Source organism: Stomoxys calcitrans, chromosome 4 (genome assembly GCF_963082655.1).
Source record: "Stomoxys calcitrans chromosome 4, idStoCalc2.1, whole genome shotgun sequence".
In the NCBI taxonomy this organism is placed as follows: domain Eukaryota; kingdom Metazoa; phylum Arthropoda; class Insecta; order Diptera; family Muscidae; genus Stomoxys; species Stomoxys calcitrans.
In genome coordinates this window covers 18,329,053-18,347,312 of record NC_081555.1, presented here as the reverse complement: position 1 = coordinate 18,347,312, position 18,260 = coordinate 18,329,053, and the positions used below count along the sequence as shown (strand labels likewise).

Here is an 18,260-nt window from a genome sequence, read left to right as displayed (position 1 = left end):
TTACCCACTTTACCTGCACACAGACCGAAGATTCTAAGTCCGGTTGTTATCTACATAATAAGAAAGACTGTGAAAACTGAATCTTAAATCCGCATTCCTTCTCTCGTCACTGCTGACTACCTTGTCAAAGCACCCAGATTACCGTCATAATTTCAAAATTTCAGCCGTATCCCATTAAGGCTTTAGGTCTGATCCAAGAGTTATGTTCAAAGATGGGAGTATCGTACCAAGTGCGTTGTGTATAGCGCCCAAAAGCCAGAACCCCAGCCATAAGCTCCTTATCCCCACAATATCCGAGAGGCCTTATCGGCGACTCGAGCGTCAGTGTACGAAGGTAAAAATACTGCAACTGGTGTTGAATCACATCACCCACACATCGTCCAAGTCATTGGGCGTCCCAGCCTCAACTCAGAACCTCAACCATTAGCTCAAAAAGGCCAAGTACACCCAAATACCTTTCCAGTTCTCGACAACGAAGGGTTTTCCCTAAGACCCTTAGCCCGGTTGATACCAACACAATAAACAGATTGTGAAAACAGAAACCTATGTAAATCGCGGTACATTCCGGCCCCAACTTTGAGCCGCAGCCGTTGGCTTGTGGTGAGAGGCTGTTGCTTTTCCCCAAAGAAAAGCCCAGCTATATTAAAGGGCCCGCAGCCTGGCCAAACCCCAGCCCGTATGCGAACGCTTATATTTGAAGGTCGGTAAACATGCCCGTTTGGGAATGCCCCACCCAAACGGGCATGTTTACCGATTGGGACAATAAGCCAGAAGAGTACGAATCTGATGAAAAAATTTTGGTCTCAGATGTCTGAGGGTCACCCCAATCCCAAAATACAAACGGAAAGAAGCCGACCGGGATAATATGGCACTTCCTTGGAATGCCTATGTAAAAAGAAAGGAAAAGAGGGCCAACCTGGACCATACGAACTATTTTAAATAGGCTCCGTAGAGCTAAATTTAAGGCAAAGTTCGCAGTGGAGGTGACCGTGTTAAATTCGAAATCTTGAATTTCATTATGAGGGGACTCTAAAGACAAATTTGGTTTGAGTGGGAATTCGCCCCCCAAACGGGCATGTTTAACTGTTGACTTTTGGCCAGAAGAGTACGAATCTGATATAAAAATTTGGCCTCAGATGTCTAAGGGTAATCCCCACCAATCTAAAACCAGCTAAAGGAAAATAGTTGGCGAATATGGCATTTCTATGGAATGCCTATTGAAATAAAGTACCAATTTGATATAAAAAATTTGGAGAGCACCTGAAAGCCTCCCGAAAGGAAAACAAGGGCAACCTGGTCCATACAAACTATTTTAAATTGATTTTCATCATCAGTGGCTAAACGGAAAACAATTCGCTTATACGAAGTCTGGCACGGATGGAGCAAGCATTCTGGGATATGCTTCTCTTAGGACAAAAAAAAAAAATAACAAACTAGACCACGGTATACTGAGACGGTAGTCCCAGGTCTGTTAAGGTTCAAAACAGTGCCTAGAATCGTTGGCCACGAAATTGACAGATTTTTAAGATATTTCATACAGATGTGGTTCGTTGGAGTTTGCACATGGACCATATGTTTAATACTTGGCCCCAAGATGACGGTACTCCCAAGACGTTTAAGGGTTTAATCAGGTCAAAACAGTGCCTAGAGTCCAATGCCTTGGACTTGATAGATATCTTAGGTATTTCATATAAATTTGGGTTGTTAGGGGTTGCACCAGAACTGCGGAGTTTGGTTCGGAGTAGAGCACGTTAGCCCCGACTCCGAAATGAGAGACCCCAGCTCTGAAGCGATAGTCCGTGTGCATAGGTGAAGGTGCTGTACTTAGCCTTAACCTTTAACTCGTCGATTATATTACCTTAAGGTCTTTACTCACTTTACCTGCACACAGACCAAAGATTCTAAGTCCGGTTGTTATCTACATAATAAGAAAGACTGTGAAAACTAAATCTTAAATCCGCATTCCTTCTCTGGTCATTGCTGACTACCTTGTCAAAGCACCCTGATTACCGTCATAGTTTCAAAATTTCAGCCGTAGCCCATTAAGGCTTTAGGTCTGATCCAAGAGTTATGTTCAAAGATGGGAGTATCGTACCAAGTGCGTTGCGTATAGCGTCCTAAAGCCAGAACCCCAGCCATAAGCTCCTTATCCCCACAATAGCCGAGAGGCCTTATCGGCGACTCGGACGTCAGTGTACGAAGGTAAAAATACTGCAACAGGTGTTGAATCACATCACCCAGACATCGTCCAAGACATTGTGCGTCCCGGCCTCAACTCAGAACCTCAACCATTAGCTTAAAAAGGCCAAGTACACCCAAATACCTTTCCAGTTCTCGACAACGAAGGGTTTTCCCTAAGACCCTTAGCACGGTTGCTACCAACACAATAAACAGATTGTGAAAACAGAAACCTATGTAAATCGCGGTACATTCCGGCCCCAACTTTGAGCCGCAGCCGTTAGCTTGTGGTGAGAGTGCTGCTGCTTTTCTCCAACGAAAAGCCATGCTATATTTAAGGGCCCGCAGCCTGACCATACCCCAGCCCGTATGCGAACGCTTATATTTGAAGGTCGGTAAACATGCCCGTTTGGAAATGCCCCACCCAAACGGGCATGTTTACCGATTGGGACAATAAGCCAGAAGAGTACGAATCTGATGAAAAAATTTTGGTCTCAGATGTCTGAGGGTCACCCCAATCCCAAAATACAAACGGAAAGAAGCCGACCGGGATAATATGGCACTTCCTTGGAATGCCTATGTAAAAGGAAAGGAAAAGAGGGCCAACCTGGACCATACGAACTATTTTAAATAGGCTCCGTAGAGCTAAATTTAAGGCAAAGTTCGCAGTGGAGGTGACCGTGTTAAATTCGAAATCTTGAATTTCATTATGAGGGGACTCTAAAGACAAATTTGGTTTGAGTGGGAATGCGCCACCCAAACGGGCATGTTTAACTGTTGACTTTTGGCCAGAAGAGTACGAATCTGATATAAAAATTTGGCCTCAGATGTCTGAGGGTAATCCCCACCAATCTAAAACCAGCTAAAGGAAAATAGTTGGCGAATATGGCATTTCTATGGAATGCCTATTGAAATAAAGTACCAATTTGATATAAAAAATTTGGAGAGCATCTGAAATCCTCCCGAAAGGAAAACAAGGGCAACCTGGACCATACAAACTATTTTAAATAGGGTCCATATAGCTAAATTTTGGGCAAAGTTCATAGAGAAGGTAAACGTGATAAATTCGAAATTTTGATTTTCATCATCAGTGGCCAAACGGAAAACAATTCGCTTATACGAAGTCTGGCAGGTAAACCAGGATCTTCATTTCTGGCACGGATGGAGCAAGCATTCTGGGATATGCTTCTCTTAGGACAAAAAAAAAAAATAACAAACTAGACCACGTTATACTGAGACGGTAGTCCCAGGTCTGTTAAGGTTCAAAACAGTGCCTAGAATCGTTGGCCACGAAATTGACAGATTTTTAAGATATTTCATACAGATGTGGTTCGTTGGAGTTTGCACATGGACCATATGTTTAATACTTGGCCCCAAGATGACGGTACTCCCAAGACGTTTAAGGGTTTAATCAGGTCAAAACAGTGCCCAGAGTCCAATGCCTTGGACTTAATAGATATCTTAGATATTTCATATAAATTTGGGTTGTTAGGGGTTGCACCAGAACTGCGGAGTTTGGTTCGGAGTAGAGCACGTTAGCCCCGACTCCGAACGACTCTCCGACTCCTTCTTAATACTCCAACTCCGACCCGGCTAGACTCCGCAGCCCTAGGTTGCACATTGACCTTATGTTTTTAACTTATATATGAGATCTTAAGCCCCTAAAAGCGCAATTTTTATCCATTTTAGCTGACATTTTTAAGGAAAAAATTCCTTTGGTGAATGATTTTTTTACTTAATATTAGGAATTTTTTCCTTAATGTAATTCATTTATAACCTAAATGAAATAAATTAAATGGCTAAAAAAATACCCAAAGAATGGGCGATAAAGTTAATAGAAATTTTTAATAATTTCAAGGAAAAAATTCCTTTGGTGAACGATTTTTTTCCTTAATGTAATTAATTTATAAACTAAATTAATTAAATTAAATAGGTCTTTGGGAATATTCTCATGCACCATACGCCTCATACGTGGACATATGAGGTCTTGAACCTCTAGTTGCTACCATTTAAGTTACAAATCAATTATATTAAGAAAATATTCTTTATATTGAGTTAAAACACTTTAAACTAAGAATTTTTCCCCTTCAAATATTTAAAAAAAAATTGTTATTAAAATTTCGGCATTAATAGAATTGGGTGTTGAAATTCATTCCAAAATATACTTTTTTGGAAAATTGCAGTTAATAATAGTTCCTTAAATTTGAGTTTTTTTGTAAATTTTTCATATATTTTTTATGTTTTTTTTTCGTATGTACTTACCATTAGATGTTTGATTTCCCTGGCAAATGTTGAACCAGTGAAAAAATTATTAACTGCTGTAAAAAGCCGTTTTCCTTCCAACTTGGCGGTATAAAATGGATTTCGTTGGCTGATAATAAAATTTTCCAATACAATGTCGTTCAACTAAATCGAATTACAATAATTAAGAGCAACAGGCGTTAAATGACGTTGATTTTCGGTACAGAGTTTCCGTAAAAGCGGCAGTTGTATGCAAGGACACCTTTGGGTGGGTAATACCAAAATAATGCACACTTTAAGTGGTCACAATGGGAGGTCTGATGGTGCTGGTGGATTCCTAAAAGAAGTGCTCTTTTGTTGGAGCGCTATTTGCAGCAAACCAGTTTCGACAATGTCAATTGAAGTTCAAATATTTATGTGTTTCTATGCATGCAGAAGAGCGAATGAGTGAGTGGCAGCGAAATGGGAAAACTGACGGAAGCTGGGCGTTGATGTCAATGCCAATTGTTAGTAATTGCCAATAAAATTCCCAGCTATGGCTGATGAGCACGTTGCTGGCGCTGCTATTCCTGCAGACTTTTGAGGTTCAAATGATGGTGTAGCTGTTGTTATTCTTGGACTATTCGTTGAATATAGTTGCATTGCTATGCAATCCTTTTTGCTGGTGTAATAGAGGTCATGCAAATTTCATCGCTCGTTACAACTTCAGGGACATGAAAACCAAGCTGCATGCATGCATGCCGGGCATAAGATTTTTCTATGTATTAAATACTTAATTGAATTTTTCCACCCAAATGATTTCAGTAACTTTGGCCATTGGCTTTTCTATGACGTTGCCAGATAAATGCCAGTAAAAATACCTTTTCTCTTCTCACCCAAAGTTGACTCAGTTGGGCCGTATGCTATGTATGTGGCTTGTGGCTGCTTCAATAATGAATTTGCATATTTTGTTGGGCATTGATTAGTTTGGTATGATTTTTCCGCCTCTTGGTCGATGTTGCTCCACAAAAAATGTCTGTAAAACAAAAATATTTATAAATGAAATTGGAAAATTGTAATGGCTTATATGCATGGAATAATTAATGGAGCTTAGTATACGTGTTTGAAATTTCTATTGGAAAATTTAATTCCAAAAAAAAATATTATTTAAATGTTTAATTGTTTTGAGGCATTTTGAATTTAAAAATTCAAAAATTCTAATACCTACACATACATGCAGGTGCCTTTGTTTATATTGCGTAGTATATGTCGCTTGTTGATGGCGGTTATTAAAAAGGGAGAAGGAAGGGGTGGAATGCCTAGGTTTATATGTAGTGTATTATATAACATAACCGTTGGATGTCAACTTAAGTAGATTTAACCCTGTAGAGCCTAGGACTTGTTATAAGTTCATTGCAATTCCAAATGGTATCATCCAAATTATGAGCACCTTCTCCTATCTCCTATATTGAAGGCAACGGTGGAAAATCAACCCTTCGAATCCATTGCTATTTTAACAATGCTACGGCAAACAATTCGCTGATATGAGGTCTGACTGAATTTGGGGGTAAAAAATCCAAGGAGGAACGCCCCACCCAAACGGGCATGTTTGGCAATTGGCGCAATATGGATATCAAATGAAAGCCTCTTTCGAGTATAAAACAAATCTGATATCAATATTTGGCCCCAGTTGTCTTTCCAACCTAAAACAAAAACTCCAAAGTAAGCCGACCTGGAATATAAGGCTCTTTATACAAAGCCTATGAAATAGAGTACCAATTTGATTTAAAGAATTTGAAAGGGCTTAAAAGCCTCCCAAAGGATGAGTAAGCCAACCTCGAACATATGAATTATTTTAAATAGAGTCCCTATAGCTAAATGTAAGGCTAAATTCGAAATCTCGAATTTCATCACCAGTGGCTAAACGGAAAATAATTAGCTTTTGTGGGCTCTGATCGAAATTCATAAGACGCATTTGGGATCAAGCAATCTAGGGGGTATGCCCCACCCAAACGGGCAAGCTTACCGATTGGGACAATATGGGCAACAATTGAAATCTTTTTACAAGAAGAGTACGAATCGGATATAAAAAAAAAATAAAAGTTAGTCTCAGATGTCTGAGGGTCATCGAAATCTTGAATTTCATTATCATTGTTTAAACGGAACATAATTTGATGATATGATGGGTCTGATAGGAATTCATAAGAAGAATTTTGGTTCAAGGGTGAATGTCCTACCCAAACGAGCATGTATACCGATTGGGACAATACGGGCATCAAATGAAATATTTTTGCCAATGTCTGAGGGGCCTTATCAATCTAAAAACAAATCCCCCAAAGGGAAATGGGAATGCCGACAATAAAGTAGCAAAAAAGCCTCCCGAAAGGAAAATAGGGCCTATTTTTAGGAGGGTTCGTTCAGCTTAATGTAAAGCAAAGTTCCCCCCGAAGGTGACCTTGTTCAATTCGAAATCTCAAATTTCATTACCAGTGGCTAAACGGATAGGATTTCATAAAACGAATTTGGGTTCGACCAAACAAGGGGGGAATGCCCGACCCAAACGGGCATGTATACCGATTGGCATAATATGGGTATCATGTGAAAGCTTTTTGCCGGAAGAGTACGAATCTGATATAAAAATTTGTTTACAGATGTGTGGGGGCCTCCCCAACCTGAAAAAAATTCCAAACGGAGTTTTTAAATTAGTAAAATTTAAATTTAAAAAAAAAAAAAAACTTAAATGTCTCCCGAAGGGAAAAAAGGCAGAGTTCGCACCGAAGGTTCTAAGAGGAGTTCTTAAGACAAATTATGGTTCAATGGGGAATGCCCAACTCAAACGGGCATGTTTACCGATTGGGACAATATGGGTATCAAAAGAATGGTATTTGCAAGTAGAGTATGCAACTGATATAAAAATCTGGCATCAGATGTCTGGAGGCCTACCCAATCTAAAAAACCTCCAAAAGTGAAATATGCCGTTCTTCAAAATACGGCACTTCTATGAAACTACAATACTAACTTGATATCAAACATTTGGAAAGCACTTAGAAGCCTTCCTGAAGGACAAAGAGGCCAAACTAAGATATACGAACTTTTTTAAATAGGGTCTGCAAAGCTAAATTTAAGGCAAAGTTCACAGCGAAGGTGAACGTGTTAAATTTGAAATCTCGAATTTCATCATCAGTGGCTAAACGAAAAACAATTTGATGACATGAGGAGTCTGATAGGAGTTCATAAGACAAATTTTCGCTTTAAGGGGAATGCCCCACCCAAACGGGCTTGTTTACCGATTGAAACAATATGGGTATCAACTAGATGCTTTTTGCATCAAGTGTACGAATCTAATACAAAAATGTTGCCCTAGATGAATGGGGGCCTCTTCACCCAAAAAAAAAAATCCCAAAATGAAAATAGATCGACCGGGTAGCAATTTGATATCAAAAATTTGTGGAGCTCTCAAAAGCCCCCCAAAAGTGCGAGTAGGCCAACCATGATTATAGGAACTATTTTAAACAGGGTATGTATAGCTAAAATTAAAGCAGAGTTCACAGCGAAGATGACCTTGTTAAATTTAAAACCCTAAATATCATCATCAGCGGCTAATGGATAGGATTTCATAAAACTAATTTGGGGTCAAGCATTCAAGGCGGAATGCTCACCCATCTCCCCAATATACAAAAGATACATACCCCCGAAATACTCCACTTCTATTGAATGCCTATGAAAATTGGTTTGAAATATTTCACTTCAACATCAGCGGCTGAAAGGAAGGTCGTTAAAAGCCTTCCGAAGGGATAAAAACAGAGTTCACACCGGAGGTGACCGTGTTATATTCGAATCTTCATCAGTGGTTAAGCGTTCTAAGAGGAGGTCATAAGACGATAAGATTTGGGTCAAGGGGGAATGTCCCACCCAAACGGTCATGTTTACCGATTGGGACAATATGGGTATCAAATGAAAACTATTTACAAGTAGAGTACAAATCGGTCTCCCCGACCTAAAGCAAAACTCCAAACGGAAAGTAGATCAACCAAAGAAATGTGATGTAGACAGAGATATTCAGCAAACTTACACACCACCAAAGAATCGGATGTATACTAATCTAGTCATTCCGTTTGTAACACCTCGAAATATTGTTCTGAGACCCTAATGATCTTGATCGCATTGACATTTTTAGTTGATCTAGAAATCACGATAGTGGCCTAATAAATATTCGTTTGAAATTTTGTACAGAGAGCTGCATCGAATAAAAGATACAACCATGTGAAATGGAACTTTAACCGAAGTGATCACATTAGGACTCGTGGAGTTCTCACCGGACGATAATGGCGAGGAAAGCGCTGGCGGTGCCAGTTGTACATAAGAAGAATACGGATAGTGATGCAATATAAAGTGGTCCTTCGATTTGACTTTGTGAGGGCTCGGGGATCCGCCATTGTTGTCCGATTTGGCTGAAATTTTGTACCTAGTGTGTTTTGTTACAAATTCTAACAACCCTGCTAATTTCGGTTCTAATCGTTCTTTAACCTGATAAAGCTCCCATATAAACCTACCTCCGGATTTGATAGTATTTGGAGGAAATTTTGCACAATTTTTATTATGACTTCCAACAACTGGACCAAGTAAAATTCACATCGGTGTATAAATTGATATAGCGGCCATTTGACATCTTGTGGCCCTGAAAGACGCTATTGTTTTACGAATTGGGTGAAATGTTGCTCGTAGAGTTCTAGAAATGGTATATAAACTGATTATTAACCCAATTAGTCTTCTGCGGCCCCTAGAAGTTTAAATTTTTGGCTGACTTCGTAGTAAAGTATACATGTGCTCTTCAACTAAGTTTATGTGTGTAAATTTTTAGCAAGTTTTTACTTGCTAAAAATTCATTAAAATACTAATGTTAAGCATCCTTTCAATGTTCATTAAACCATTTATCAATAGAGGATTAATTGGGATACTTATAATGGTAATTTATGCTCTGCTATAACCATCTTTAACCCCTTCCCTTGCCTTTTAACACGAATAGCTTGGGCAAATGTCTTCTTTCGCTGCATAATACTCGTCAATGTTCTTAACGAATTATGGCATCATCTTTTCGAGTTATGACAATGTCCATTATTAGCAATATATCAAGAGTTCTTCGTTAGAGATCAGAATGTGTGTGATGCATTATTGATTCATTAAAGTGTAGTGTTCTAACTATATTAAGTGCATTCTTTTGCGATTGCTCTTAGGAATTGGTGATTCATAAGAACTTATGAAATAACTCTTTCTCTAGTGATTAACAGGAAATGCCAGATAGCTTGGCAATCAGCAAAGCATGCGTCAATTCATATTTTTAAGGGCAACGCATGTAAGACAAATGTGTCGGGCACATGACCCATATATATTGTATATATCCATCCATATCTGGACGATATTCAACAAAAAGGTGTAGAGTTCTGTCAAAACTATGTTCAATACTCAACTATCAGTATAAAACTTATATGTTCTATATGGCAGCTACATCCAAATGTGGTCAGATATGTACGATATTCAACAAAAAGGTGTAGAGCGGTACCAAACGCACTGTTTCTAATTTCATCATGAAACGGATGAAAAGTACGACTTCTATGGGCTCAGGAATACCCTATGTCGGGAGATCGGTCTTTATGTCAGCCATATCCAAAAATGATATGATCTGGGCAACAATTTACAAGAATGGGAAGAGGTCTACCAAAACTCACTGTGCTAAATCTCATCGAAATCGGATGAAAAATGCTCCTCCTATGGGCTCAATACTCTATATCGGAAGATCGGTCTATATGACAGCTACATCCAAATATCATCCGATCTGCACCAAATTCAAAAAATAGGTGAGTTTACTAGAACTCAAAGTGCCAAATTTCATCGAAATCGGGTGAAAAATGTCCCTTTTATAGCATCAATACACTTTTATAGCATCAATACACAAGATCGGCCTATATGACAGCTATGTCCAAATATTGTTCGATCTAGAACACATTTGACAAGAACGGCTAACAGAATAACGGGTAATAAACGGATCTTTCATGTCCTTAATAAGCTATATCTGGTGATCGGGAAGTCGGTCTATAGGGCAGCTATACCCAAATATTGTCCGATCTGGACCACACTTCACAGAAAGGGTGGGGGTTTACCAGAACTCACTATGCCAAGTTTCATCGAAATCGGATGGACCGAACTTGGCACAGTTCTTGGAAGTCATAACAGAACACTATCTGCAAAATTTCAGCCAAATCGGACAATAATTGTGGCTTGTAAGGGCTCCAGAAGTTTAATCGGGAGATCGGTTTATATGGGAGCTATTGTATCTGGTTATAGACCGATGTGGGCCGTACTTGGCACACTTATTGGAAGTCATAACAAAAACCAAAATGCTCAATTTCAGCCAAATCAGACAACAATTGCGGATTGTAAGGGCTCCAGAAGTTAAATCGGGAGATCGGTTTATATGGGAGCTATATCTGGTTATAGACCGATGAGGGCCGTACTTAGCACAGTGGTTGGAAGTCATAACGCAACACTACATACAAAATTTTAGCCAAATCGGACAATAATTGCGGATTGTAAGGGCTCTTAGACAAATATTTCGAGGTGTTACAAACGGAACGACTAGATTAGTATACACCCATCCCATGGTAGTGCATATAGAATAGTTATTAATTGGGTATTTACCCAATAAATATCCATCTCTAGTCATGGGTAATTATTAGCATACGATAATATTTAAATTCATATCAAATGATAGAGGCGTTTTTAAACACATAAATAATGTGCGCAACCTTCCAATACACCCAAACATTAGATAAGGTTAAAAGACTTCCATGGAGGAACACAAATGTTGCGCTCATTTTGTTTTCAAAAAATATTATTTAAATACCCGACACAAGTCCCATGATATCAACAACATATGAATATTGGCATAAATTAAGAAATTGCATCACATTTGCCACCAAGAGTCTTTACATACATTATTTTCGTATTACAATTCCTCTTCTTGGCTACACTTGTTACAAAATTCCTTTTTTCTCTCTAAATGGTATTTGTTTTGCAACTTTTTTCGCTTTCCCATTGTTTTGGAAATGTTCCATTGTTAATTGTTTTGTCACCTGTATGGGATTTTACTTATCGCAAGCAGTGATTTGTAACTCAAATTACCCTAATGTCAGGGCTTTAAAGTGCCATCACAATGGTAAAAGTTGAAAGTGTTTTTTTTTTTGGGGGGTGGGACAGATGAATACCAAAGGCTTTAAATCAAATAACCAATGATTGTTTTTTTGCTATCGAGTAGATTTTTTTTAAATTAATTTTGAAAATACCAAAGATAGTTGGGCCGTTTTAGAGAAAATTTGTTGGTTGTAATTTGATGGCAATTTGGGGCCAAGCAATCCAAGGGGGAACGCCCCAACCAAACGGGCATGTTTACCGATTGGCACAATATGGGTATCAAATGAAAGGTATTTGAAAGTAAAGTACGACTCTGATATTTAAAACTTGCCCCTAAGTTACAGGCAGCCAACTAATCACCACCACCCTCCCAAAAAAAAAAAAAAAAACAACCCCCCTAAAAAAAGCTAATAGACAGGGTTGTCCAACTAACGCACGGCCCTTGAAGCCATCACACTTAGTATGGTTGAAAAGTCTTTTAACTTAAGACGAAACGCGTCCCATAGTGGTTGGTGTGTGTTGCTATCTTTGGCTTTCCTCTTTCCATTTGAATCTCCGATCATTAGGCTGGTCTCGAAAGAGAAACAAACAGAAAATGTAAAATTTAATGATCTTCGCCCCAATGGCTGGTACTATGTTCATTTTTTCGCGATATTTTTTCGTGATTACTTTTTTAAGGTAATAGATTTTGAAGCAAAAAAATTTGCTTATTTCATACAGTAGGACATTCCCTCATTAATTATGAAAAAAAAAATTAAAAAAAGTATTATGTTTTTATTGAGATTTTTGTAGTGTTTCAAAAAAGTAACCGTAAAAATTTGTGTTTCAACTGTGAAAAACGAATATAGTACCAGCCTTAACAGGCAAAAAACTTGAAAAAGGGAAAATAAAGTTTTTAAAAAATTATTTACTGACCATCGCATTATGGAGCTCAAATAAAGGTTTTTGGGAGTAGAATACGGGCACCGCCCATTTCCCAAAACACCCCCCAAAGTGTTCAAATTTTGGGGCCAAGTGTTTGAGGACGCCTCATCCTATAAACTCACCTTAAACAAATGGCAGTATGGGGTTATTAGATGGTCATTAGGTTAATTAGATAGAGAGAGAGCACGATGCTGATATATTTTCAGGGCTATACTAATTTAGGTATTCTGTTTGTAACACCTCGAATATTCGTCTAAGGCCCCATAAAGTTTATATGCTATTGATCATCATGACATTTTAAGTCGTGCGTCCGATAGTCTGTCGAAATCACGCTAACTTTCTAAGGAGTAAAGCCAGGAGCTTTTTGTTGTAGATCAGTTGGGATTGTAAATGGGCCATATCGGTCCATGTTTTGACATAGCCGCCATATAAACCGATTCCTCATCTTGACATCTTGAGCCAATAGAGGGCACAATTATAATCCGATTTGGTTGAAATTTTGCACGAGATGTTTTGTTACGATTTCCAAAAACTGTGCTAAGTATGGTTTAAATAGGTTGATAACCTGATATAGCTGGCATATAAACCGATTTTGCATCTTGACTTCTTGAACCAATAGAGGGCGCAATTCTCATCCGATTTGTATATAGTTAGTTGTTATGACTTCCAACAACTGTTTGGCTCAAATCGATTTATAACCTGATATAGCTGCCATATATACCGATTTTGGATCTTGACTTCTTGAGCTTCTAGAGGGCTCAATTCTTATCCCATTCCAATGAATTTTTGCACGTAGTATTTTGATATGATATCCAACAACTGTGCCAAGTATGGTTCAAATCGGTTCATAACCTGATATAGTTGTCATATAAACATATCTGGGGACTTGACTTCTTGGCTGAAATTTTGGATTGGCTGGTATTTTACACAGGTCTCCAACATATAACTTAATTGTGGTCCAAACCGGACTATATCTTGATATCGCTCTAATAGCAGAGCAAATATTTTCTTATATCATTTTTTGCCTAAGAAGAGATGCCGGGAAAAGAATACGACAAATGCGATCCATGGTGGAGGGTATATAAGATTCGGCCCGGCCGAACTTAGCACGCTTTTACTGACTTTTTTGTTATTCTTTTTAGTTTTGTTTTTATTCGAATTTTCTATGATTTGATTTAGTTATGAACATTTCGTTTTGCCCCAAAATCATTTTAAAATATTCGTCCTTGTAAAGTCCTTTAATTCATTGCCACCTTATCACTTAGTGGGGGCGTTGATGCTTAATTCATAACATTAACAGCAGATAGCAAGAAGAAGAAGAAGAAGTAAGGAAAGCGCTGCGTGGCCATCTGTTACAATTAACCAAGACAAACTACAAATTTGTTGTAATGGCTTGCGCTGGTATGCTCAAGTGTCCTTTTTGTGTTCTTTAAGGACAATAAGAACTTGTATTTTTTGTTATCTTTTTAATTAGCTTGCCATGCAGAGCGTAAAAAACACATTAATGGCTGTTTTTTTTGTTTTTTTGTTTTTGCTTTCAACCCCCACTTTTCTTTCTCTTGGTGAGGGAATATATATTTTTTTGCTTCTCTTTAAAACTCATTTGACATTCCTTAGCATTGGGTGAGTTGTGACTGCTGAGATGGGGGTGGAGGGTCAAAATCCTTGTGCAAAGCAACAACAACAACAGCAAAGACTAAATCCAATTAGAGCAGAGCTTAATTTTCTTTGGGAGTTTCTCATATTTGTTGGTAGCAAAGAAAAAAAAAAAAAACAGAAAATAATTGGCCATATCTTCCACATTGCTGTTGATGTGAAGCCATTAGGTGGCACTGTAAGAAATTTCACCACTTATTAGGGTATTTTTCTTTCCTTTTAACTAAATCGATAGTAGGGAATTATAGGCCAATAAGGACATTTGACTGGGTCCTAGCTGGAAAATTATACTGGAAAAATAATTAAAATTTAATTTTTGTTACGTTTTCTTTATGCAGTTTTTTTGTTATACCCGCCACCATAGGATGGGAGTATACTAATTTCATCATTTCGTTTGTAACACCTCGAAATATTCGTCTAAGACCCTATAAAGTAAATAAATTCTTGGTCGTCATGACATTTTAAGTTGATCTAGCACTGTCCGTCCATCCGTCCGTCTGTCGAAAACACGCTAACTTTCGAACAAGGAAAGCCAGGCGCCTGCAATTTTGCATAAATATTTCTTATTAATATAGGTCATTTGAGATTGTAAATTGGCCCAATTAGTCTACGTTTAGATATATTGGGTTGCCCAAAAAGTAATTGCGGATTTTTTAAAAGAAAGTAAATGCATTTTTAATAAAACTTAGAATGAACTTTAATCAAATATACTTTTTTACACTTTTTTCTAAAGCAAGCTAAAAGTAACAGCTGATAACTGACAGAAGAAAGAATGCAATTACAGAGTCACAAGCTGTGAAAAAATTTGTCAACGCCGACTATATGAAAAATCCGCAATTACTTTTTGGGCAACCCAATAGCTCCCATATACATCGACCCCCCGAATATACTTCTTGAGCCTTTAGAGAACGCAATTCTTATCGGATTCGGCTGAAATTTTGCATGATGATTTTTCGTATAGATGTACCAATAGATGTACCAAGTATGGTTCTAATCGGTTCATAACTTGATATAGCTGTCATATAAACCGACCTGCCGAATATACTTTTTGAGCCAAAAAAAAGGACGCAATTCTTATCCGAATTGGTTGAAATTTTGCCCAACTACTTTTCCTACGACCTTCAACAGATCTAAGAAGTAAAGTTATATTCGGTTCAAAACCTGGTATACATAGCCGATGTGCCTGCAGAGGGCGCAGTTCTCATCTAAGCATATAAAAAATCCATGGAGATTTCTAGTTATGACCTCCCATTATCCTTTTTCAGTTTCTGCATAAAAAGAGAAAACATCCAAAGAACTAGGCATATGAGTTCCCTGGTGAAGGGTATATAAGATTCGGCTCAGCCGAACTTATACCGCTTTTACTTGTTTTAAGGTTTAAAACTCACACATAAATAATGATCCAATCTCCCAAGGATTTTTAATTTCTCTCTTGTTCATATCTGTTCCAAAGCAAGCAGAAGCATGTTTTTGAGCGGAAATTATTCTTCCTAAGGATCTTTGTTTGCTTTTTAGCAATTCTTTCTGCTAAACTTTGCACAATCACTTAACAAGATTGTAAATGTAAGTATTTTTATTTTAACCTCGCCAATGGGGGTTTCTCTCAAGTATGAGCATGTCCAACATCTTCTGGGAATTCCTTGTGGTAGTGATGACTGACTGCTTGTACAGTTATTATTTTTCCATTTTTCCACTGAAAATTGTTGCATAGTTGTGACAAGTGATTAATGTTGGGTTTTGTTCCAAGAAACTTGAAAATTTTTTGTGGTATAGTAACAAGCCACCAAGGAGCAAGAGAACCTTATTAAGACAAATAACTAAAGGCTGGGTTCAAGCATAAGTGTTGTGGACATTATTAAGTCCTTTAGTGACCATTAATTAAACCCTAGTTGTCGTTGTTATTGTTGTTAAGAGTCACCATGGCGCAGTTGTTGGTTCGGATCCTAACAAGAATATAACAAGCAAAAACGAAAGAGAAACAAACAAAAATTGTTAAATTTAATGACCTTCGCCCTAACAGGCAAAAAAACTTGGAAAATGAAACGGTTCGGCAGAACCCGGCCGGGATTCGAACCTGGGCACACGGAGCATCAATACAACTTCCAATAGATGACGTTGTCTGGCCATCAATACAACTTCAAACAGATGCACAGAATCATGTGTACCACGGAAGCAGTGTAATTGCCATAGAAAAAAAGTGTGTCATTACACAAAAACACATGCATTGGGAAAAGTACAGCTCAAAGACAGAGTTGTTCATAGATGCGTTTTTGCAATTAACACGATTCAAATACAGCATACCAACGCACGACCCTTGAAACCATCACACCTAATATGGTTGAAAAGTCTTCTAACCAAAGACGAAACACGTCCCATAGTGGTTGGTGTGTGCTGCTATCTTTGGCTTTCCTTTCCCAATTGCCATCTCCGATCATTAAGCTCGTCTCGAAAGAGAAATAAACAAAAATTGTAGAATTTATTGATCTTCGCCCTAACAGGCAAAAAACTTAAAAAATGAAAAACGGGCCAAGTTCGGCCGGCCGCATCTTGGAAACTCACCACCATGGAAAATATTTAGTTGGGGCATAATTCTATTCTACATACCAAACTTCTGTCAAACCAGCAAAAATTAAAGCTTCCACGAACCGAACAGGGATTATGGAGAGACCGCTTTACATGGGAGCTCATATGAAGTTATAGACTGATTTGGACCATATTTGGCACAGTAACAGAACACGGCATGCAAAATTTCATCCTAATCGAATAAAAATTGCGGCTTGTAGGGACTCAAGAAGTTAAATCGGGAGATTGGTTTATATGAGGTTCTTCACCGATTTGAACCGTACTTGGCGCTGTTGTTGAAAGTCATAACAGAACACTATCTGCAAAATTTTACCCAAATGGGACTAAAATTGCGGCTTTTAAGGACTCAAGAAGTCAAATCGGGAGATCGGTTTATATGGGAGATATACCTCGGCACAGTTGTGGAAAGTCGTAACGCAATACCGCATGCAAAATTTCCGCCGAATCGAACAAATATTGCGGCTTATAGGGACTAAAGAAGTCAAATCGGAAGATCTGTTTATATGAAAGCTATATCAGGTTATAGACCGATTTGAACGTATTTGGCCAAATCGGACACAAATTGCGGCATATAAGGACTCAAGAAATAAAATCGGGTGATAGGTTCATATGGAAGCCATATCAGGTTATATACCGATTTGGCCCATACTAGGCACATTTGTTGAAAATCGTAATAGAACACCACATGCAAAATTTCAGCCAAATCGGACAAAAATGCGGCTTGTAAGGACTCAAGAAATCAAATCGGGAGATCGGTTTATATGGGAGTTATATCTGGTTATATAGCGATATAGACCGTACTCGGCACAGTTGTTGGAAGTCATAACAGAACACTGTGTGCAAAATTTCAGTCAAATCGGATGAAAATTGGGGCTCCCAAGGGCTCAAGAATCAAATCCTGGGATCGGTGTATATGGGAGCTATATCTATTTACGGATCGATTCCGATCATACTTGGCATGATATTGGACGTCATAACTCAAGGCTTTGTTACAAATTTTATCCAAATCGAATGAAAGTTGAGGCTTCTAAGGGCTGAAGAAGTCAACTCCTGGGATCGGTTTATATGGGGGCTATGTCTGTTTATAGATCGATTCGGATCATACTTGGCATGGATATTGGACGTCATAACTCAAGTCTTTGTTCTAAATTTCAGCCAAATCGGGTAAATATTGAGGCTCCTAAGGGATCAAAAAATTAAATCGGTGAGATCGGTTTATATGGGGGCTATTTCCAAATATCGGTTCAGATTTAGAATCCCATTTGCAATCCCCAACGACCTACATCAATAAAAAGAATGGGTGCAAAATTTCGACAAACGGACGGCCGATCGGACATGGCTAAATCAACCCAGAATGTCGAGACGATCCAGAATATATATACTCTTTATGGGGTCTTAGACGAATATTTCGAGGTGTTACAAATGGAGTGGTGGGTATAAAAACAACAAATTTAGAAAAAAATTAATTACAATTTTGTGTTCAGAAAATATTTCATTGAAGCCAAGTTTTC

General features: G+C 38.2%; 1 protein-coding gene across 2 annotated transcripts in view; it reads right to left on the bottom strand.

Annotated features, from left to right (window-relative positions):
* The window catches only part of LOC106087900 (reticulocalbin-2), a 125,618-nt gene that overhangs the window by 21,317 nt on the left and 86,041 nt on the right, over positions 1 to 18,260 (bottom strand). Inside the window, exons 1-2 of one of the 2 annotated variants that reach the window (XM_013253105.2) lie at positions 5,518 to 5,603; positions 4,441 to 5,434 (exon numbers count right to left, since the gene is read on the bottom strand). In XM_013253105.2, coding sequence (XP_013108559.2) covers positions 4,441 to 4,443 — 3 coding nt within the window. In that variant the 5' untranslated portion in view covers positions 4,444 to 5,434; positions 5,518 to 5,603. Of the gene's footprint in view, positions 1 to 4,440; positions 5,435 to 5,517; positions 5,604 to 18,260 lie in introns of those variants that run through there. The other variant, XM_013253104.2, reaches the window with a different exon arrangement.